A 24697-nucleotide genomic window follows, 5' to 3' on the forward strand; every position below is an offset into this window, starting at 1 on the left:
AAGGATAATGTGTTAATTATTTGATGAACCTCATGAATTTAATGCTTTTACATTATACAATATGAAAGAAAAATTACGACTTTCATCCAAAGATAATATAAAGATGCATTTTAAAACAATATTTCCTTTTAATCTAAATGCTTTGCATTATTTTTTGAATTATCAGAATTAAGCAGAGAAGTAAAATATTTCTGAATTATAAGTTAGAATTAAAAAACACTATCTTACGAAAATATAACACTTTTCTTAATACTTTGATTAGGACATTAAGTCACCTTGAAGATGATATTTTTAACATGTTTGTGCATATACGACAAAATAGAAAGAGGGAAAATGTTTCGGACTTATCTAAGCAAACTCGACGTAATAAATCACTTATTATATACTTACTTATTACTTTAGTTATCTTTATACTACGCAGTGACATGCATTATTCATACTATCAATATGTACTTGTTATTATTCCAATTTTGGGTATAATAAGAAACAATAATTACATGCTTTTATTTGCATAGTGGAACACCAATTACGTGTAAAAAGATAAACGAAACTTTGAAAAAAAAAAAAGAAGAAGATAAATAAGTTGCGTAAATGACAAATGGTAAGAATTAAGTATTACATCATGTATTGTACACAAAATTGAGATGAAGAATATACGACTGACCGAATTTAATGTAAAATTTTATTGAACATGGAAGAATCCTTTTTAATGTTTTCTTCCATAATTGACGTTATAACAATATGATAAATTATTGTTATATATGTTATATTATACCCTTGTTGTATTGTTTTATACAGTAGAATGTAATTTAAGTTGAATTTCTGCCAGAGGTCTGGCACGTTTACATTAGATATTTGAAACTAAAAGTTTATTTTTTACGTTTAATTATAATAAAGCATTCTATAGTAATTGTTTACACAGCACCGAGTTTGTTTCTTATCAGAATGTTCGTTACATATAATTCAAATAAGTGGAATAGATTTTGCATTTATCCATTTAAGTGATGTCCTCGACATTGTATAATTTGAAGGAAGCCAGCACTAAAAAGCTTTCAAACGATAAACAACTTACAGAGTAATTAAAAGTAAATCGATACCCGGAAATGTAGATAAGCCGATAAGTTTTGAAAATGATTAAATTGCCCGCTTTTTTTCTATAAATTGAAGCTATTAGCGCGAAAAAATGTTAGTAGTAGTCAATTAAAGGAAGGCCCATAAAACGCTGGACTTCGTTTGGTTTTAGTGGAAAATGACGCTTGTTAATTTTTTTAATATTCTTCAGAATGTGAGAAAATTTTATGCATTTTGCATTGTTCTGCTGTTTCACGTGCAACTGTCGTACAGCAACCGTAAGTGTTCACAAATGTAATTTGTTTATTAAAAATTTGTCAGATTACTGCAAATTTATTTATACAAAGTATATTATTAGTGTATATAATTTGTGCATATATGAATATGGATTCATTTGAAACGAGTAACTCATAATATTCCTTAAGTTAGTTTATTGTGTTTTGTACGTCTCGAACTATTTTAAAGACACCGCTTATTTCAACTATATGCGTAGGAGATTCATTGTCTGCATACCAATCCCTGTTCGCATTTAATGATGGAATTAATGCTTGTGGATGAATTAATAAACATTTACTATATCTCTTTTTGTTGATACATGTATTTAATGTATGCATATTTTTACGCAAAACATTTATAATCTCATCTCTTAAATTTTCTGATAATAATAAAAATTTAAAATTTCCGTATTATTCTTCGTATTATTGCTATTTAAATTATACCATTACGCTTCACTTTGATTAGGATCGTTTGACAGATTTTATAATTTTATTCGATGATTTTCCAATATCGGTTCTAATATATTGTTTTACTTGTGCGCAGCGTACTGGGGTTGGGCCGACGACTATGGTCCTAATTCTTCATCGATAGTACTTTCTTCGCCCGAAGAATGTGCACGGAGTTGCACAGATACTGAAGAACCTAGAAATTGTTATTATTCCTTCAATATTGAATTCTATACAACAGTAGGACCGTACGTATTGATATACATATATATACTGAATAATATTTTAAGTTTGAATCATGTATGTAATATCTGACAGGAGATACACGTTAACACGTTAGTTGCCACGATAGTCATCAGTGAGCTACGTTTTATTAAACTTCTTAGAATGATTAAAATAACGTACATTTCATGAACTAAAAAATTGTCAACGACGCGAATGGTTTTGATAACAATTGTCAGAAAAACCTGAACAGATATAATATAATATTTTCCAAAAAATAAATTTTATGGTATAGTATATTTTAATCTATTGCGGCTTCCAGAATAAAATAAATAAAATCTGCGTGGCAGTCAACGTGTTAATATATTCTTTTAAACGATTATATCGCGAATATATATATTTTGTTACTCTTAATACAGTAACTATTCTATATATTATACGTATAATTATCATTCACAGAAAAGTGTGTTCATAAAGTGTATTCCCAGATAAGACAGACACGTCTTACACGTATATATTTATATATATTTAATATACTACAATAATATACATACAATCGAAACTCTTCCGCTGTTCCTTTTGTATCTGAAACGTTTTTTAACCATTGCTCTATTGATATTTCGGTCTTCTGCCTTCCGTAATATTTACCTTTTCTATAGCATCTGAAGTGAGAATTTCTTTATACTGAATTCCATATAAATTAACATTAATAACAGTAAAATAAGGATGATATTCACACATTACAAAACTAGCGCAATCCTTAAATTATAAAATTCTTTCTTCCTTTCTCTTCCTAATCACCTGTACTTTAATGCTAAGTCGTTGTTTGTTATACTCGCTTCATAAATTAATATTATTCGTCAATCTTTGATAATTGCTGTATGAACAAGTAAAGAATTATTTACATCATATCTTGCTACCTAAAGGAAAACGAAAAATCAATCACAGGAATTTATCGGCAATTATAATTCGGAATATTTCTTAACAAAGGATTACTTTTGTTGCCCTTTGTTTCTAAACTCTTTAGAACAGATGCACGCTACGATGTCGCTGCGATCGTATGTCTGTTTTCCTTATTTTTAATTGGAAGCACGAAGAAGGATATATGATCACGGAGATATCGCGCGGGCAAAAGTCTACACAGAGTCTAAGCCCAGTGCAGACGAACGACCTTACACCACGTTTGCGTGTCTTTTCTTTGTTTTTATTTTTCTGACAATTTTCCTGACAATTCACACGAGCGTTTTACGTTAATTTGCCGCCGCCGATATATATTTGATTAAAGCGTGGAACTATGAAAATAGCTGCAGTAAAATAAGCTAGAAATAAAGATGCTCGCATATTTAAGTCGGTGATTAAATAAACTAAATATCAATATTTTCAGTGCTTGTAACGTGGAATCTCAAAGGTTCCAATGTATTTTAGGAGATGGATTTGAAAAGTCTTTGATACCTATCAATCGACAGTTACCAGGACCATTGATCAAGGTAAAAATCGTAATATGATAACGAACTGCGATTTCTCCTTTGTATTCTTCATATGATCCTGGTATTTTGAGCAGAATTTTACATAAATTTTTCAGTTTCTTTGCATATATCTGACATAAAAGTACTGCTAGATTCGATAACTATTCGACATTGTCTTTTCGTTAATTTCGACAAGTACGCGGGCATAAAGAAAATACAAAGGAGACGAAAATGTGCAGTACACTTTTGTGATAGATCGTAATTTTTTTGAGAAAACACTTGACTCGTTTTCAGGTGTGTTTGAACGATCGCGTTATAGTAGACGTGCGGAATGCTGCCCCAGGAAATGAAGTCACGATACATTGGCACGGAATTTTCCAAAACGGTTTTCAATATTACGATGGTGTTCCTTATGTCACACAATGCCCGATTCCGTCTTCTTCGTCATTTAGGTAAATACTATTTTAAAGTCTATATTTTACTGTCTTTTCATGTTACCATAAATATCATGATATCGTTCATTCGGTCTGCTATTTAACGATATATCACCCTTCGTTTCTTTTGTCTATTATTATATAAAAGATTTGATTACGCGAACTGTTATTACGGTTTAATCCTTTTAATTTAGTGTCCATTATAAAAGAAAACATTTCATGTGAAATAAGCTTCTTATAAAATATCACGGTATGAAACTAAATGAAATACAAATTTTGTGATATCCTGTTCTAGATATGACTTTGTAGTGGAAAATTCGGGCACGCATTTCTACCATTCTCACATCTGGACACACATGCTAGATGGGCAATATGGTGGTCTTATTGTTAGAGATCCACCATCTAGAGATCCTCATTATCAATCATACGATAGAGATGACATTATCATATTCTTAAGTGATTGGATGCATGTGTTATCGTTAGAACGTTATCCTGGTTCGTATAGACGTGATCCAGGACAGGCTCCGCAGAACATACTTATAAACGGTTTAGGAAATTGGACGGTAAACTATATGTATATCTTTACTGCAAAAATATTCTTTTATATTATATTGTCTAAGGATCGCAAAACTCTTAGCATTAGGCGATTAAATGGTAAATTTCGGATAGAAACGATTTCTTCGTTTCTGTTTGCTAATACTATTCGTCAGAAGCAGATTATTAATTATTAATAAATTATAATTGTTTTTAGGATCCAGTTACCGGCCAAACTACGAATTCACCGATAACACAATATACCGTAAGGAGCGGAGAACGACACAGAATACGGATGATTAATTCTTTCAGTACAGTATGCCTGGCGGAACTTAGAATCGAAGGACATCAATTAGTCATAATTGCTCAGGATGGTGCAAATGTGCAACCCAGAACAGTGGATAAAATAATCTCGTCTTCAGGTTTGATAAATTTCAACTTTTCCTTTCGAAATCGGCTGTTCGATTAGATTATTACGTTATTACGACTAAGAATATTTTCCATATGATAGAACTTTTTTTTGCTTTAATACAGAGTCGAGAGAAAGTTGCTTTATTGTACCAGTTTACGTTTTATGTATTTAAAATAAGCATTCGAAATATACAGGTGAACGCGTCGATTTTATCCTAACTGCAAATCAAAATGTTGATTCTTATTGGATACAAGTGCGTGGACTTGGTGAATGTGAAGAAACTAGAGTACAGCAGTTAGCTATCTTAAAATACGATGGTGGTCCTAATTGGCCTACAAGACCAAGTCCTACTTATAACGATACAACAGATGGTGTTGTAGGTATCAAAACATGCTCTGCTTTATTCATCCTAAATAAAAATTTACTTTCCCTGAGAAAGAAATGTAGCTTTAATTCTATTTTTAATTATCACGAACTACTTTAGCTTTTATAAATTTCTCAGACTAAAATCTTCCAATTATTTTTCAAATACTATTTGGGTGTATCTAACAACTGTAATACCTGATTCTTCCTTGATTTCTATTAATTGATGATTTCGATTTTTTAGATCTATAATCCGCTTAGTGGACAGGATTGCAATACAGACAACACAGAAAATGGGATTTGCGTGAACCAACTGGAAGCCTTCGAGACCGATGATGATCTCTTGAAAGTTAATCCGGATGAGAGACACATATTACCTTTCTTCTTTTACAATTACAGTCAGTATGGGGACAGAACATTATTTGTAGCAGACATGTACCGTACCTATTTCAGTAAGTTGTATTTAATGCTTCTTTGAAAGTAACTAAGTATATGCATATGAACAAGTCCTCTTGTTCATTTTCTTATCATAGCAAATTATTTCTAGCGCGCAAGAAATTATTTATACGAAAATCAGCTTATTTGTATTCGGCTAAAAGAATAAAATTTTCTTCTTCAGTTTTATCCTTGTTTTTCATTTTTGTATTATTTATTTGTCGATGTCTGTGTTACTAGTAAAACATTTGTTCCGTTTCAGCTGCAAACGATTATTCTCAGCTTCTTTCTACGTTTGGTAATATATCGTACGAGAGTCCAGCGGCGCCTCTGCTCTCACAACGTAGTTCTTACCAAACGATATGCAAGAAAAATGTACAGAACGATTGCACGGAACCTTGCACATGTTCGCAAATTATCAATACAAGATTAAATAATATCGTGGAGCTAGTAATATACGATCAAGGTATCTAGTATCTGTCTTTAGTACGAAACAAGATAAAAGAATGTTGACCTATTTAACAAACTAATCTTGTTTCATTGCGCAAACAAATATTGCAAATTCGATAATGTTAAATAACAAAATTTTATTATAGTACCACTGGAAGGCTTATATCATCCGTTCCATTTACACGGTTACGAATTTAGAGTGTTTAGTATGGGGGATTTTGGTGGTAATAGAAATGTTTCGACAGCAGACATAGACGAAGTAATAGAGCAGCACACGGAACGCCTTCAAAATGGAGAATATACGAATCCACCTGGTAAAGATACTGTTAAAATTCCAATGGGAGGATATGCAATTATACGTTTCAAGGCGGATAATCCAGGTAAGATATTCAATTATATACATACGTATTTCCGAAACAATTTTCCGCGTGTAGTTCTTCCCCGTTTTTGAGAAAATTGCACTGTCTTCTTCTTCATCTAAGAACATTTGTCTCGAATATTTGATTAATGTTAATTAAACTCATTTATATCATATTTACAACACAGTAAGTGCTTAAAACATTTTGGATGAAGATATAATATATTGTTTTATAGGGTGGTGGTTACTTCATTGTCACTTTACTTGGCATCACATTACTGGAATGGAACTGGTCATACGCGTAGGGGACAGAAGAGATCTTCCACCGGTACCACCAAATTTCCCGGTATGCAACAATTGGAGACCAGCGTTGCACACTTTGAACGATTTTTATGGTTTTCGGTATCCCTAAGTTTAATTAATTCTTTGATTGTATTGTAACATGTAAAAAGTGATGAAACAAAAATATAATATTTTCAGAATCTATTACTCTTACTTACTCTTTTTTATTCTTCACGATATAAGTCACAAATTACCTTTTTAAACAAATATTTACCTATCCTTTGTGCTTTTAAAGGATTCTCCTTTTTAATGTAAACGAAAATTATTTGTAGTATAACGTAAAATTAATGTGACTTTTTAGCTTGAAATTTATACATTAAATTAATTTGTATGGAATACCATGTTCGGGTGTTTATTACTTGCGCGCCTGGGGAAGTACAAAGGAGCGGATAAAAAACTTTCACGATTTTCTACCTTGAAGAGGAATTGCGTAACGAGTGCAGTTTCCTGCTGATACTGCCGTGTTTCCCACATCCAATATCCTACAGATAATAAATGAATTCACGCCATAATTTTATCAAACGATTTCGTAATTGGAAATATAACGACCTAATATATATATATATATATTATATATAATATATATAGACATAATATATCTCGGGCAATTTAGTGGCCTTATTGGAGCGTGCGACAGCTGAAATTAATTTTGGTCAATACGGCGTCAAAGTAATTTGTCAAGCCGTTAAAAATACTCGGTTTCTTCCACATTAAATTCTATACGACACAAGGACCGTACGTATTAATATACATATATGTATAGTGAGAAATATTTTACATTTAGATCATACATATAATAACCACGATAGTCATCAGACACCCATGTTAAATTTAAATTTGTACAAATGTGTTTACAAATTTCTCAGATTAAAATTTTGGCGTTATATGTAAATTGTATTTAGATGTATCTAACAACTGTAACATGTGATTCTTTCACATTTTTTAGACGTATAATTCGCTTAATGGAACGGAGTGCAATACAAATAACACCCAAAGTGCCGTTTGTGTGAACCAAGTGGAAGCCTTCGACATCGATCCTGATCTCTTGAAAGTTGAACCGGATGAGAGGCACATATTACCCTTTTGGTTCTTCGTTTACAATCAGGATGGGGACAAGAAATTATTTAGGTCAAACAAGTACCCTCGCTACTTTAGTAAGTTTCTTTTAATGATTCTCTCATAATAAATAAGTGCCTATATATGTATAAGTCATCTTACTCATTTTCTAATTATAGCAAATTATTTCTTGTGCGTCATAAATATAAAAAATCTGCTTATTTGCATCCAATTAAAGAAATACAATTTTTTTCGTTTTATTGTTATATTTCATTTATGTGTTATTTATTTATTGTTGTATATCTTGTTTTCGTAAAACATTTTGTTTCGTTTTAGGTCCAGCTGCAGGTTCCGAGATTGCTGCTACGTTTAATATCTCGCACTTGGAACCATCGGCGCCTCTGCTCTCGCAACGTAGTTCTCGCCAAACAATATGTAAGGAAAACGTACAGAACGATTGCACCGAACCTTGCACATGTTCTGACGTTATCAATGCACAACTGAATAATATCGTGGAGCTAGTAATATACGACGAAGGTATCTAGTATTTGTCTTTAGTACAAGATAAAAGAATGTTGACCTATTTAATAGACTGATCTTGTTTCATTATGAAAAGAATATCGTTATATAACATATATACGTTATATAACGTTAAATAACAAATTATATTACAGTGCCCCTGTCTGGCCTATATCATCCGTTCCACTTGCACGGTTATGAATTTAGAGTATTTAGTATGGGGGATTTTGGTGGTAGAAATATTTCGAGATCAGATATAGAAGCAGTAATAGACCAACACATGTAACGTCTTAAAAATGGGGAATATTCAAATCCACCTGGTAAAGACACTATTAAACTGATAAATGGAGGATATGCAATTATACGTTTCAAGGCGAATAATCCTGGTAAAATATTTAATTACTTCCAAAATAGCATTTTCTCCATATAGCTGTTCTTCTTTTTCGAGAAAATTAGACTTTCTTCTTCTTCTTCTTCTTCTAAATGTCTAAAATCATTTATCGTAAATATTTCATTGATGCTAATTAAATTCATTTGAATCACATCTACAACATTATAAATTTATTAAAATACTTCGGATGAAGATAAAAGTACTATTTTATAGGATGGTGGTTACTTCATTGCCACTTTATTTGGCATCACATAACCGGAATGGAACTGGTCATTCACGTAGGGGATAAAAGTGATCTTCCACCGGTGCCACGCGGTTTCCCGGTATGCAACAACTGGAGACCAGCGGTGGACACTTTAAAAGATTTGTATAACTTATAAGTTTCCTCAAACTTAATTGGTTCCTCAATTGCATTCTAGAATCTACTATTTTATTCGTTTCTATTCTTCACAATATAAGTCACAAATTGCTTTTTTAGAAAAATATTTATCTTTTAAAAGATTCTCTTTTTTTATGTAAATAAAGATTATTTATGGTACAACGTTAAATTAATATGATTAATTGACTTGAATTAAGTAGCAGGATATAAAATAAATATATAGTAATATAATAAATTACAGTTTATACACTAAATTAGTTGGTTTCGAATACCATGTCCGGATGTTTATTACTTCCACAGGTAGGGAAGTCCAAAGGAACGGGTAAGAAGCTTTCACGATTTCCTACCTTTAACAAAAATTGCATAACAGGTCCAGATATTCCTGATGATATTGCCGTGCTTCTTGCTTCCCACATCCAATATCCTGCAAATGGTAAATGAATTCATGTCATAATTTTATTAAAACATTCTCACAAATGAAATTATTCTTTTCTTAAGAGATTTCGCTAAATATTGCAAATATAATGGTTTCTACCTAAATTATCAGTAAAAAGACGAAGAATAACGTATCCTTTATTTGGTACAACGAAACTGTCCTTCTGAGGTGGATTTAAAAAATTGCGATCTAACTGTTTGTTACGATCCAACAGGATAATTTCTTCTTTGGTAATTGCTCGTTCGAAACTACTTTTTCCTAGGACACTCGCGTTATAGCCATGTACGTGAAACGTATGGGAGACATTTCCGCCAGAACCTGAATAAAGAATTATCTTAAATATAAAATAATAAATCATAATGTAAAGTAGATTAAAATTACCTTCATCTATTAAAATAATATCGATATTTTTTCTAGGTGGAACTTCGATCACGTGGATACATTCACAAAACAATGGTGTGTCAGCACACTCTTCTGAACGCGTTTCCAAAGAGCAAATCGATTCCTCTGGTATATTTTCCGGTTGAGACAATAACGGAGACATGGGATATTTAAACGATATACGATTAATTTGTGCAACCCTTGCTCCTTCTTTGCTCACACCTGAAATTTGCATTTATGGATGTAGAAAGTCGAGAAGTATAATTAAGAAACTATCGCGAATAAATGTAATGTGGCATATCTTTCGCGTATGTATTTTATATTTATAAGTAAGTGAAAATTATATCGAATAATATTGAACAAACAAAATAGTAATTAGAAATAACAGTTCTGACGCCTACAACTATCAAATCAGCCCAAGTAACAACTTCCAAATGTTTGATTTTACAATTGCTAAAATTATGCAGGTACTTTCGGTAAAATGTAAAAAAATTAATTATGGTCATTTACGCATAGTATAATACATTTAGGCAAGCATTACAGACTGATAGTTTTAATATTAACAAACTCTCCATGTCCTTACTTAGATCTGATGGATAGAAAGGGCATCCGTAAAAATTATATCTGTAGTCGGACATTTCATCCGTGAAATAGGAAAAAGAATTCACGTCGAATGGAACATAAATAATTTCGTCTGAGTTAATCTCGATCCCTCTCGATCCTTTTAAATCCAAACCACAAATGAAATTCCTTGATATTTCATGACAATCGTGGCCCTTGTTCGTAATTGCATGGTCATTGATTTTCAATAGTTTTTCGTCTTTGATTATAGCGGACTGCGGTTTTATATCATCATAAAGGATGAAAGCTTCCTGATGAAGGTTTTGACAGTCCCGATGGCCCTTTATATCAACGAGGTATTTCCCAGGAGGTTGATTTGCTTCGAGAATTATGTCAAATCTCTCACCTAAAATTAAATTCGTATAGTAGAGAATCTATAAAAAAAAATAAAAATAAAAAAGAAAATGATAAGATTATCCTATTCCTTAATATTATACAAATTTCGTTGGTGACATCTAGAAATATCGACTTTTCTATTAAAAGCTGATATTCTAACTTTATGGTATTGAATTTATGGAAAGAGTAATTGCATATCTGAAACAGGTATCCTAGTTATTTTATTGAATAAAAGTATACAAAGTAAAGTGTAGGCGTTTTGCTATAATATAAAAAAGCATAGCTATATAAACTATAAGAAATAATATGGGGATATGTATATCGTAATACAGGAAGAATTTAAGTTTCATTGCTGCTGAGTATATGCATGTAGATATGCCTATAACTCCCAGCAAACTTTTTTAATCTCAGTTCGAATTAATTTTTCGTAATCAGCATAAAACTGCAATTACTACACATATGTATATAAATATGTACTTACTATCCTCCGAGTATTTTTACCGAGGAAATTGTTTATACGTTTGAAAATCTCATTTCTCAAATCTGTTTTTAATAGCGTTTATATTACATGGATATCCAACAATATTTTGGAATAAATACATAAAATATTTACTTTTAACGATCAATTGTTTTCATTCGCAATAAAATAATATGTGAAAAAAATATGAATCACGAGAATAAAATCACGCGTGTAGTACAACATTAACTTTTCAATGATCACTTTGATTCTTCCCAAGATTTTTCTAGACAGATAAATAGATAACTTTAGTGTTATGTCTTTTTACAAGGAATTTTTTACACTGTGCTATTGATGCACTAATATTAATACGCTATAATCGCTATTTATCGGAAGAAAAGTTATGGGATATCAAGGCAACGATCGTGTAGTTTAACTTTTAGATCCCTATGTAACTTATTCTACATTCTCGCCTATGTACTTTCTTCTTTTGCACAGAAAGACACTGTATTTCTTCGGAATTCACGATTGAGCATCATTAAGATTAATATCTCATAGAAACTTGAAACGCGAAAAAATTGATTTTACGACTACTGAAAAATATTTATATACATTAAAGTAACGACTAAGAAAATGTTACTTTTATTATTATTAAATGTTACTAATACCTATTCGATTTATCTACGATTAGACATTAAAAATAATAGCAAATTACAGTTTTATCATTTTTATTTTTATATTATATTTCTGTCTCTACTGATCGTCAATTTTACAACAATTACACTGTCATTTTGTCAATTTTCATTTTCAGGATCATGATATATCTTTATCCATGAAATGTTCACTTAAATTATATGGGAACGGATCTATTTAAAAGATTGGCGATCAATTATTATTCAAATTATCGATATGGTAATATGAACAAAATTGATTCGAGATTATTTACCACGAAGAAATGTTTAGGATATGAGAAAGAGGTTCGATCGGAAGAAATAATATTCCTTTGATAATGATCTTAGAACCAAATTTTGTTTAATAGGAATGAGAATACAAACTTATAAAAAAAAAAAAAGGATGTTTGATCGTGTGAATATTAGTTTCCACTATGTATTTTAAAATTTAACGGTTGTCAGTAAAGCTTCTAAAAACGATCACAATAATATAAAAATATAAAACTATCGTAGAATCAGGAACAAGGATGAACGAGTTATATAAAGACATACACCGGAGACTGTTGAATCTTGTGTACAATCATTACTATCTAATGTTTTCTTTATACCTACCTACTGACAAAGGATTTAATTGATATGATATGAAATACAATACAGTTTGTCTCTTAAACGAAAATTAATAAAGTAATCTAAAACGACTTATTTTCAATTTTACGGAGGGATTGCTTTCGATAAAAAATAGTTTGTAGTCTATACTTTGCTACGTCTACTATTTAAAGCCCTGAAACGATACCTATCAATGGAATACATTCTTATAATCTAGATCATTCATAAGACAGATTGTATAAATGACGAATATCGCTGTTAGGTGGATCAATAATTTCGTTGGAACTCATTTTATAAAATATGATCTGTATCACAACATGCGCATTAATTAATACTTCCTCGTTAAGATATTTTGCAAACAATCAAATCGGTATTTGTAATTGGCAATCAACTTTCCTTTTCAACGGGCAAATTTTCCAGATCAATTTGAAAGTTACACAAAATTCAAGAATTTAGGAACATGTATCAAAAATATAAGAAAGTTGTTCGTATAAAGAAAAATCTTTATTACATACTTTTTCCTTGAAATTGAACAAGTGTTCATTGCTCAATATGAATAAATCTTTATTCGTAAGTTTATAAACTTCCCTTCTAAATATTCCAGCGAGTTCACCGGTATTTCATCATTATTCTGTTCAACTTGACTCAAATGTCATGGACTTTTGACTTATATTCACATTTAAAATCACATATCCGTTATTTCCATCGAATATGAGTAACATTTCGTTTCACAATTATATATAACGTTTGATCGATCGAAGATACTTTAAAAAGATACTCGATTCGTATTATAGTTACATCGTAACAAACAAACAAATAACAATCGCGAAAAATAGATTTTAGAAATACAGTCTTCTTCATGAATCGAATCCTAAAACGATAACGTACCTGTTAACGTATTTTTCATACGCAAAAGGTATTTAAATATTGGAAAATAAATTCCTCCTTTCGTTTACCTTTTATAATACAGCGTGGTTCTGGCTTTTAATTACAAAATATCTTTTTTCTAATATTTTGTCAAATTTATTACCCCCTGATAATGTCAATTATTCCTCCGATTCCATAGAATCCTCTTACTATCGGAGCACAACAATCTTAATAATACGTAGATCGTTTATCTTCCTTCCAAAGAGATATTCGAGTTTACACCTGGGGCCTTGAACGATTAATTCCCAGGAAAAGATCTTTTACAAAAAAATATAATATCAAGTATAAACAATTTCTTAAATGTCTCGTTCAAATCCCTTAAACTTCGCTTCGTATAATGAGCGATATCACAAACGACTTTTTGCCAACTACGTGCATTCTAATTTACGAATTCAACTGTAAATTACGTCTTAATTCCTACAACTTTCGTGTCTTATTATACAATCTGTTCGCGCAAGTTTTACACCCCATTGTGTAAAATTGTCTATCTAAAGGACGAAAAGTTAAAATTACAATAAATTGTTCAATGTGTTTCGTTAAAAATCCCGACTATTTAGCTTAAGTTACTATCCTTAATCATCGATTCGAAGTTTCGCGTAGCTTGTATCGATGAACGTAATTAATCTGTAATTTAAGATAGGAATGGGAATCGAATAATGATCCGGATAAGCAAGAAACGCTAAAAGTCTTCGTATTGTCGTTTCTCTGACGAACTTCGAATTAAATATAATATATTAACACAATCCTATGTGAAAATCGGGAGTGTCGTTAAAACGATCGTACATTTGGAGCACGATCCACGCTACTATTTCACGATAGTTCCCATAATATTACGACACGTATCTGCATCTACTTGGTGTAATTACGCGCTAAATAGAGTTACTCGTTCGCTCTCGTTCAGTCACAAAAGCATTTCTTCTTTCAATCTCTCTGATCCATCTCGGTACTCCGACACCGACGTTAATTATCGTCCATCGTTGCGAATTCGTACAACGTCCATACGGAATATGAACACATCGCCTCGTTTGCCGACTAATTATGACAAAATAACACGTATACAGCGTACAAATCTCTTTCTACGGAGACGTTTCACCATCATCGTACTACGATCATCTTTTACTTGTTTCTTCGAACTCGGAACGAAGTTGCATTTGTTAGCGACGTGTCTGTGCGTAGACGCCTATCTCCGCTTCAAACAGGATCTGATTGATCCTCAGCTTCGCTACAGATCTCGAATACGAGTCGGGAATCTCCGCCAGCTGTACCGCGATACTCTCCGCGAATTTCGCGAACTCCTCTTTCGTTCTCTTTCGTTCGTCGGAAGTAGTCTCCAATTTCGTCTGTCCGAACTCGTCCAGATCGCAAATCGGACTATTATGATTGTGCGACGAGCCGTTATACAATTCCATCGCCTTCAAGCTCGAGGATGACGATTCTTCCGCGTCTTCGCTTAGCGAGGCGTTGAACGAACCAGTTCCCGATCCGTTCGTCTCCTCGTTACAGTCTATAAACGTTATGCTCTCGGGATCGATGTCACTAACTATGTACTCCTCTTGCAGCTTGGACGTCTCCTCCTCGATTTTCTGCAGGGAGAAGAATATATTTCCATATCTATCGCCGTCGTCGATTGCGATCGATTTATCGTCACGCGTATGCGTACGTTCACGCGTGCGAGTGAAACCCAGTTGCATTCGGCATAGGGGTGACAGGAAACACGTAGAACAGAAATGTATAGGATTTGTGTTGTCTGAACTCGTCGAGGGATAAACAACAGCTCATATAGTTCGAGTTTCTATAATAAGAGTGATTCTACCTACTATTTTACATACATACGTATGGTCTTTCGTTTAAATGGCAAGATTTCAGATTGATACATAGATTCGATAGAGGAGAGTTATCGTTCAAAGTTCTTGTCCGAAAAACAAAATTATAGTCCGGTCCAGTCGCTTAAGTCTCCTCACATTACAAATATTCCTTATTACTTACTTATGCGCATAATTCTAATGTGACATGGTCTTTTACGATAATGTTTCTCATAATTTATTGCTAACTAAGGTTGTATGTTATAATAACTACGAGCAGAGGACACTATTTATAAAATAAAAAATAACTTTAACTAACTAAGCAAAGTCTACCTTTTACCGCATCGCATAGATTTCTATTTTTTGAACGTGTTAGTAAATGTACAAGTAATACAGAAAAAAATAAGAGTACGATCTACGTACTCGTATTATTACAGAATTCGTGTTCCTATTCAGTTTTTCTCCGTTTTATCAACAATGTTTTACTTTCTTTTCGTTTAATTAGTAATTATTATCATTGATTACGATACAATATTTTAGGGATCCACACAGGCCAATTTTCATCGCACGCTCGCTTCTCGTTTTAATTTAATTTACCTACAAAAATTTTGCCGGAGTCCAGAGAAAACCTCGCATTCCTGGTTATGATAATTACACGGCACGCGTAAACACAATCAAATCGAATCGCGATTCAATCCGCTATACTCGGTTCACACGATTCAACGTTTATCTAACATTTCGATCTTTCAAGGAAACTTCGTATTAAAAACTTTCACGGGAATATATTTAAATAGCTCGAGAAACAATGCCCGAACGTATCTTAATTAAGAAAAAGCACACGCGTCAGTTCGCAGTATATATCAGAAAGAAACGTAAACTGCTTTTCCATTTAAATTATTCCTTTGCTTTTGATTTATGAATCGAATCTATATTGTATGACCGAAGCAAGAAATCACATATTGATAATAATTCTTTCCTCAAATTTAAGCAATTTTTTAATCACGGTTAGACCGAAAATGACCTGTGAAACGTTATAGAAAAAGATATGCAAAATACCTCGTTCACAGTGCAGCAAGAACGACGTTGTGAAAGGGTGAAATATACTTTACTTTTCCCGTTTGACATAATAAAACTCTTAAAGTCCTAGCTCATTTTTTGTCACTCTATATGTACGTGCATATATCCCTAGATATAATATATATTATTACGCATACTGACATTTCATGATCGATTTCTTATTTATCTTGACTAGACTCGGCGATAAAGTTGCAACCAGTTCCTTGAACTTTGATTAATATTTATACTTTAAACTAATAAAAATAATCAAATGTAATGATCATTGGAATATCGTAACATTCAAACCGGTTTTTCGATAAAGTATTCCGAATAAATAATATCGAACTATGTAACTTGCAAATTAAAAATAAATTCTCGTGAAATTTAATGTATCTATACGCCTAACCATATCCTCTATCACCTACCAGTAACCTCTACATTTTCTTACGAAACGATAAAAATATAGCGATAACGATAAATAATAACGATAAAAATAGTAAAAACTGTATCGAGTATCATGGCTGGATTGCGAATTCTTATGCATTTATGTGAAATTTAAGCATACAATAATCCAAAGATTGCACACAATATAGAAGACTGTATAAAGTATCAGAGAGTACGATGCCTGTAAGAATTTCTAACAGATAAAACGCCATCTCTCTACTTAAGTCCTATTTCTTTAGTTGTGTCCATAAAAATATAAATTTGCATAAAAATTGGCAAATTAATCGCAGCAATGTATCGACATAATTGGATCGGTTTCTCGAAGACGAAGACTGGAAGAACTTTGTGGGAGAAAGTGGTGGAGGAACACAAAGGCGGACGGCGACAGGCGGAGCAAAGCAAATGAGACGGAGAGAATCGGATAGGAACAGATACAGTATAGAATGTAAGAAAACGAGCATGGAAACGACCAGATTGGAGAAGGATAGAATGATCGTTTATCAGCAATCGGGTAGCGCACGAATGTGCAGGAGAATCGGACACGTTTCAAGTAAGATCGATTCGAAATGCGAAGTCACGGGACGAAAAATTGCTATAAAAAGAATGACACGTCGCGTTGCTACGAGTCGACGAAACGTGTATCCCGAGCAGCGACGCTTCGTTCAGGCGAGGTGATCGTTTCCACGAAATGCATTCAAACACAATGGTCTTTCTTCGAAATTGTTTGGCCAATTATATGGCGTAAACTAGCCTCCTTACGATTGGAGAAAGGGAGCCTTTATGATTCTGCTTACCACAGATTTTGTGCGATAAAAAGAGAGAAAAGAAGGGCAAAAGTACACTAAGTATTTATTTCTTGAATAATTTGATAGCAAGAGAGAAAGAGAGTCTCGTCTGTATATGTATTCCGTTAAGGTAAATGCGACACGTGGGAACGAAATATCTGTCACAACTGGATTTCTCGCGCGACAGCGTACTTGTAATATACACGCGCAATGATAAAGAACGATCTACAGCTATGTAACTACCTACCTTCTTCCTTTTACTGTATCTACGTGTGCCAAATTGCAGGAACTGCATCGCTTTAAAGGCGAACCACTTGGATACGTAAACATCGTCGGGCCCGGTAGCTGCGTCACGGCTGTTCTGTATCTTGTGAACTTCTCTCGAGTACTGACACTTGAGATTCGTGATCTTTTTCTCGATTTCGAGGGTGTTGCAGCAAAGGATCTCGGCGAGCTCTTGAATCGCGCGTTTTCGCTTCGTTCGGTCGCGATACCCCCGAGCATTCCAATCCCAGAGAACGCGTCTCTGTTGATACTCGCGCAGTAGCTCGAGAGTTTTGTCGCGAGTCCACTCCATGCCGAGCCGCGTGTCGTTCGTTTCTGGCTCGTTCCACGCGTCGTCGCTAGACATGGAAAATAGAGTGGCCACGACGATATTACGGCGACGCGCGGGCACTTGTTAGGCCAGGGGCCACCGTTTTCTCCAAAGAATCCTATGTATCTCGTACGTTCAAGTATTTACAAAGTACGGACGGATGTCGACTAAAGTTAAACGATGCGGTCGGCTGACAAGCAAGCGGGCGGGTACCCGCTAATAAATCGTCGACTATGAGTCGACAACGACGCCGCAGCCGCGAATCGAGCACGCGTTTTAATGATTTTTGCGCGAGACCCGCGCGCGTTTGGTCGCCTTCCTTTCTTTATTTCCCTTTGCGGAAACCCGGCGAGAACACGAAGACGGCCGAGTCTGCGCGAACGAGTCAGCCACCGCTGCACGCTGCATGTGCGACTACCAAGCCGTTTCGTTCTTTCCTTTTCTTGCTCCTTCTCTCTTTTTCTTTTCCCCTTTCCCTTTCGCATTTCTTTCTTACGGCCTCGTTGCGTGTATCCTCGAGCGTTCCCTTCCTCTTTGTTTACTAAACGACCTTGCGCCTCGTTTCATCGTTTTTCGTTCTTCTTCAATTCCACCGCGTCGCTTCCACCGCTTTATTTCCTTCACTCTCTCTCTCTCTCTTTCTCTTTTTTGTTTTTCCTATCTTTTCCATTAATTACGATAGCCAAGCTTTTTCATTTCCATTGTCCTCCGCTACGTTTCTTCCTTTTCCTTTCTTTTGATCTTCTCCTCTACCTTCCTTCTCGTTTGCCATTTTACTTCCTTGTCGAACATAAATCTTCATCATTTCTCTTCATTCTCTTCACTTTCTTTCCCTTTCTTCGACTACTCCATCTTCGTTCGTTCTTCGCCTTTATATCGTGCCACTTTCTTTTCCGTTGTCGTCTCCTCTTTCGCATAGCTTGTAATTTCCTTTGCTTTCTTTGATTTACCATTTTTAAAACGCTAGTTATAGTCTTTTGCAGGATGAACATCATCAGGCAGAATCGTGCTTCGCTTATGTGCGATCACGCATGTAAATTCTTTAGTTTACGCAGAACAATTAGGGCTATATCAAACGTTTACTCTTCCACTATTCACCATCGTTTATCGCTTTAAGTCACATGTCGTGAACGACCTGAATTACGCTACATGTTTTTCAAAAATATTTCCAATATACATATACATTCTTAAGTTATAATATTTCATCTCGATTCATCTTCGGCAATTATACTCAAGTCATGCTATATATACATATCTATCTTATACCTATCTATAATGCTCACATAATTTAATCCCACGAGATGTAATTCAATTTCATTTTATTATGTCTCGTCCTACCTTTATCGATTGCAATTCATTCTCGCCCCCTTTACTCGCTTTCACTTAAATTCTGAGCGCAATTGTGTACACGAAAACCGAGAGGCAAGGTTTAAATATAAAATCTCGGATGAAGAGTTTTGTATATCCGACATGTACGTACAACGATCATATATTACGTGTGCCGAATGTACAAAACACACGGTATAAGCAAGGAGAATCGCCTGCATACCTGGAAAGAAAAAGATGTGTCTGCCCACCGTCTGTTCAACCGGGTTCCCATCGGCAGCCAAGACGCGAAAATCATGGCCAGAGATGGATAATAGTATAGGGCAATTGTACGCGTTGGCGTTAATAAGTCGCAATAAATATTTCCTTCCATAATGGACTTGCAAGATAGATCCGTTATTCTGAAAAAGAAGACATAGCCAATGATGACGTCAGTTTTGTGAAACATAATGTACAACGAGAGAAAGTTCTCATTCCGGTGACGTAATCTATATTATACAACAAGTTTTACTAATATGAATTAACGAATAAAAGTAAAATTTGAAATATCTTTTAATTAAGACGCTAGGTATATGCGCAATGATTGGCTTTGCTGGAATATTCATTCATTCATTCATAGAGAACTACAAATATCATAAAAAAAATTTACAATGTTGAGAAAAAGATAGCTTTCGTTTGTTCAACATGTTCTAATAAAACATAATTTTTCATTTGACAAGTGACTATGAAAATATCTTAATGTAAAAAGCAATAACACTAGTAAATAATATTTGTATAAAAATTGTTCTTATTGTCATATTATTTCGTATCGAGAATTTTGATCTTCGAAAACGGTTTTGTTCCCTGGGCATATGGAAATCTTGGCTACATTTCATGCTGAATTACATATATCTTTCTCTGACCGTAGCGTCTTGTCTAATTAGATAAAACAATACCTGGCCATTTAAGAGAAGTTCACTAGGCGTAGGTGGGTGTAGGTGCGAGTGTCGCGACAGAGGAGTTGGCGGCCTTGATGACAAGAGAAGTATCCTTTCCAAGCTAGGGTCATCTTGTGGTCCTCGAACTGTCAACGACCCGTATACGCCGTCGGCCTGCTGTGAAACTAATAATTCAATGTCATTAATGCTTTTGTTATATCCATGATTAATGAAAGGATTCACGTTCTATAAATACATTACAGTAATTTTATTTTATATTTGTGAATAAATTGTGCGATAATTTTTAATTGTAAATTTAATAATTATAGAAATAGGTAAATAAAATGTATTAATATTAAGAAGATATTCGTTAATTTTGTATCATAATACTATATAGGAAGTAAATACAAGATTGGTTTAGAACTGTACAGCAATTTTTTGATATTCGCAATAATGAAAAATTCAATTTCAAATGACAGGATTGATAGCAGCTAATTTGAGGTTCTTTGTTTAAGCAACCTTAAAAATCGACACGCCTAATCTTTCAATGCTTACTATCGATCTTCTTCCTCGATTTTGTTTTGTTCGATTACAACGTAGATAAATCGAAACGATTGCTGATCTCACTTTAGCTGATGTTTCCTCGAAACTACTATTTTTGCAATAACGATTAAAAATGTCATATTACTTCTTATAAATTTCATATTTTTCACATGCATTGGTATTTCTGATATTTTAGACAAAATTTCTTATTGGAACAATATACCTATAACGTGATAATCCAGGGCGCTAATAAGAACAAAATTTGGACGAGTTCATTTCTTGTCTATATTAAATTTAATCTTCTTCGTATACGAAATAAATTTAAAGCGATTGCACTTTTTTTTATTTTAGTTCGGTTTAGTTCATACTAAATTACTTTTATTTAATGCTTTTGACATAATAATGTACACTGCAGATCAAAAGAAAACACAAATGAATTTATTTTTGTCCATCAGTGTTGAAGTGAAGGAGGCATTAAGCAGTCAATGTCATTACGATTGTCTTTTAAAATATTGAGAATATTATGTAAATGACTTAATGTACCTGAGCCTCCTGCGTGAAAGATTATCTCTTGCTACATTCAATTCTACATTGTATTTTATCACCACAAAATTACTATAATTCACTTGACTATTTAACACATATAAAATTTAAAAAGATAGATGTCAAGAAAATTGATATTTAAGTATTTAATACGCACTACTTTTCTTAAAACAGTAAGCGTAACATGTAACCTGTAACCTTACTTCTACAGTACACGGTTTCAAGATTATTGATCTACTTTAATTTTGCTTGTCCTCGCAGGAGTAGAAGCCGTTCTACAGCGCGGGAAAATTGAAATTGATTTAAACGTTATCAAAGTGATACAGTTAAAAAATTACATAACAATTAACTTAACAATTTAAATAAAATTAACTTTCTTAACCCCTACAATCACTTTATTATACCTGATTTATGAGATTATGCATTTAACTATTGAAAGATAACGATGATGAAACACCGTTTGATAAATTAATCAATCATAGTGGATTTTAGTTATTTTTATGACAAACGTTACTTATTTTAATAAGAACTAGTTTTTAAGAAGAAAAGTATTAAATTTGCGGTCATCTGTAGAACATAATATTTTTTCGATTAATCAATCGTTCTTGATTATTTAATATTTTTATTAGCATTCACATATAATCAGTTTGCATATTTCATCGTTTTGAATACGATGTGCTTACCTATGTGTGCATAATAAATGTATGTACCAACATTTTCCGGTTTTAGTTTATATCGAAAACCCCCAAATGGCAAAATAGGACATTGTGTGACCATCGGAACACCATCCATATGAGCCGAATTCCTTTGCCGTATACCATGCCAATGAAAAGATAATTCCTCGGACCCTAATCTGTTGTATAAAAGCACTTCTATAGTATCTCCAAGACATACCTGAAAATTGAAAGGTGAACTCGTAATTCAAAATATTAAGTGCGTTGAAATTGTACTGTTAATTAACCAAAAGTATATCTTAACAATGGACAAATTTGATATATTATAGCTTCGAACTACTTTTAAAGAGGTATAAAATATACCTAATACATAAATTGAAAGATAACAATAAGTTCAAAAATGTTTACCTCTATTTGTGGGCCTGGGCTTTTCCCATTGATTCTTAGAAAGCTATTCAATAATATTACGTTGTCGTGGATCATCGATTCGTTTTTGCTTGTACAATCGCGAATACTGTAAATAACAATAAAAATATAAGAAAAATTAATTAATGGTATATGTATATAATATCAATTAATTCTGCCCATTCATACTTTAAAAAGTTCAGATAAATAGAATTTGAATGCATATGTACTTAACATCAGATAATACGTATCGTGACCAGAATGAAATATTAGAATAATAATATAAAAAATAATAAAAGAATTTAATAACGATTACAATTTTCACACAATTTTAACAACGATTGCAAAGTATACCTATGATGTTATTATGTATCTAGCCTAGCGTTATTCTCTATAATACAAGTATCATGTTCGTGACAGTAAGTGGTAGTGTAAGAACCAGTTGGGAATTGAAAAAATAAAAGATGCACTTAGTATCCGTGTGAACCGTTAGTTCTTGAATTACACTAGAAATTGTGTATTCGAATTGACCGAGATTCCGACAGGTTTCTCCTTCAAAGAGGATATTCGCTGATTTAGGTCTACATCGTGCCTGAGCGGCGCTATAGTTTGTTTGCAGCATTGCCCGAGAACAAGTTATACATCCTTCTAGATTAGAACGATTTCATGTGTAAAATTTATAGTTTTCTTTTATATTTTATATATTTTTTTAGAAAATTTGATTCATTCTGTTTGTATTAATTGATTGAGAAACGGTTACATTATATTATATAGTATACAAAATTGCTCATGTGGAAGAATAATTTCGAAAGCTTGTTGGTAGTTTCAACTTGGATTGAAATAAAAGTTTCGAAAGTATACATATTGATTTTGATGTATTAAATACGTAATAAATTCGTAGACCTTATCTGACTTCTATCTATCTTACCTGTTCGGGGCAGGTGATTCTTCAACGAAGAATTCGTAACGGCATACTTTTTTTGAAAGTGCATTGTCAGCACAAGATCGTAGACATTCGTGAGAATCACCATCTAATTTTTAAAAGGGAAAAACAATTTAGTTAACGTAATCTACAAAAACTTATTAACGAATAATTAATAGAAATTAAATAATAATTCAGATATATAATCGAGTTAATAACAAAAGACTTGAATTTCGTAAAATATTATTTAATTCTATAAAGTATTAATTAAATACTTAATTAAGCATTTGTTAATCATGTTGTTAAATATTTGCACTCAATATAGATTCTTCAACAGAATGAAAAGCTTTGTTTTAATATTTTGCAATCGCATTTTTGCAAATATATTGATTTTTAAGTGATTTTAATGTAATATACTTTGAAATTAATTCTTTTTATTATACTTTCATAATTTTATTTTATTAAACACAGACGTTTCAAATATAGATAATACATAAATATTTGAAGTTAGATAAGTTATTTTCTCACCCCTTATTTGAGATCTAGATATTCGTAGTAAACTAAAAAAGATGGTGAAAGCTATAAAGTTCTTGAACCACCACATTTTGACCCAGACGAACTGGGTTTCCCCAAAATTTAGTAATTTACGAAAACCGGCATACAATCATCGCGAATCACGAGTCGACGATGACTCGGGAAATAAACACTGACGATGTTACGCGTTTCACGATCATACGGCGACTTAGTTGAGCCTATCTTGGTTGGTGAAAGCAAGGCCTAGGCTACTTCTGGTTATGCAAGATGCATTCGATGCAGATTCGAATATTTTCCGGAAGAAAATATAATACTAACGGGAGGTATATTACTAAATTTTGATGGTAACTTAATGAATATATCGTTACCTGTTTTCAAAAACAGGTAATAAATATTTATTACATATATTTTTTTTCTGCTTTACATATTCCAATTATGTACATAAACTCATTTTCTAAATACTCATATTCGAAATACTACAATGAAAGTTACTTAATGATATGTACAAAATATTTACAAATTAGTCGTAATATTAACAATTGAATTTAAAACCGTATTGTTT

The 24697-nt window shown here is 32.9% G+C and overlaps 3 protein-coding genes across 5 annotated transcripts; 2 read left to right on the plus strand and 1 right to left on the minus strand.

Annotated features, from left to right (window-relative positions):
- The first annotated feature begins 1197 nt into the window (after positions 1–1197).
- On the plus strand, positions 1198–6962 carry LOC117235588 (laccase-4-like). Of its 2 annotated transcripts, none has more exons than XM_033497767.1 (11): positions 1198–1349; positions 1891–2041; positions 3400–3502; positions 3776–3933; positions 4211–4478; positions 4667–4871; positions 5056–5237; positions 5469–5676; positions 5922–6125; positions 6256–6534; positions 6573–6628. In XM_033497767.1, exons 1-11 carry the CDS (start codon positions 1250–1252, stop codon positions 6611–6613), a joined length of 1899 nt encoding a protein of 632 aa, XP_033353658.1. In that variant the 5' UTR covers positions 1198–1249; the 3' UTR covers positions 6614–6628. The 2 variants fall into 2 exon arrangements, with proteins under 2 accessions (XP_033353658.1, XP_033353657.1); XM_033497766.1 differs by lacking the exon at positions 6573–6628 and adding an exon at positions 6704–6962 and having other exon boundaries at positions 1201–1349; positions 6256–6489.
- Positions 6963–7654: 692 nt separating this feature from the next.
- On the plus strand, positions 7655–9852 carry LOC117235601 (iron transport multicopper oxidase fio1-like). The gene is given in 5 exon segments (XM_033497783.1): positions 7655–7696; positions 7756–7963; positions 8202–8402; positions 8540–8770; positions 8989–9852. Coding segments are annotated over 5 exon segments (849 nt in total). The 3' UTR covers positions 9156–9852.
- LOC117235589 (laccase-3-like) lies at positions 9378–24666 on the minus strand. 2 transcript variants are annotated; one of them, XM_033497769.1, is made up of 12 exons: positions 24130–24666; positions 23608–23710; positions 22683–22788; positions 22284–22494; positions 20533–20699; positions 19819–19998; positions 17924–18295; positions 14752–15172; positions 10555–10938; positions 9972–10193; positions 9690–9908; positions 9378–9578 (listed from the first exon to the last, which is right to left on the minus strand). In XM_033497769.1, the coding sequence occupies exons 1-12, from the start codon at positions 24203–24205 to the stop codon at positions 9409–9411; spliced, it is 2631 nt and encodes an 876-aa protein (XP_033353660.1). In that variant the 5' UTR covers positions 24206–24666; the 3' UTR covers positions 9378–9408. The 2 variants fall into 2 exon arrangements, with proteins under 2 accessions (XP_033353660.1, XP_033353659.1); XM_033497768.1 differs by lacking the exons at positions 14752–15172; positions 17924–18295 and having other exon boundaries at positions 19821–19998; positions 24130–24662.
- Positions 24667–24697: the final 31 nt, after the last annotated feature.

The sequence above is a fragment of the Bombus vosnesenskii genome, unplaced genomic scaffold, assembly GCF_011952255.1.
Source record: "Bombus vosnesenskii isolate JDL3184/JDL3185 unplaced genomic scaffold, Bvos_JDL3184-5_v1.1 scf7180000013316, whole genome shotgun sequence".
NCBI classification, from domain to species: domain Eukaryota; kingdom Metazoa; phylum Arthropoda; class Insecta; order Hymenoptera; family Apidae; genus Bombus; species Bombus vosnesenskii.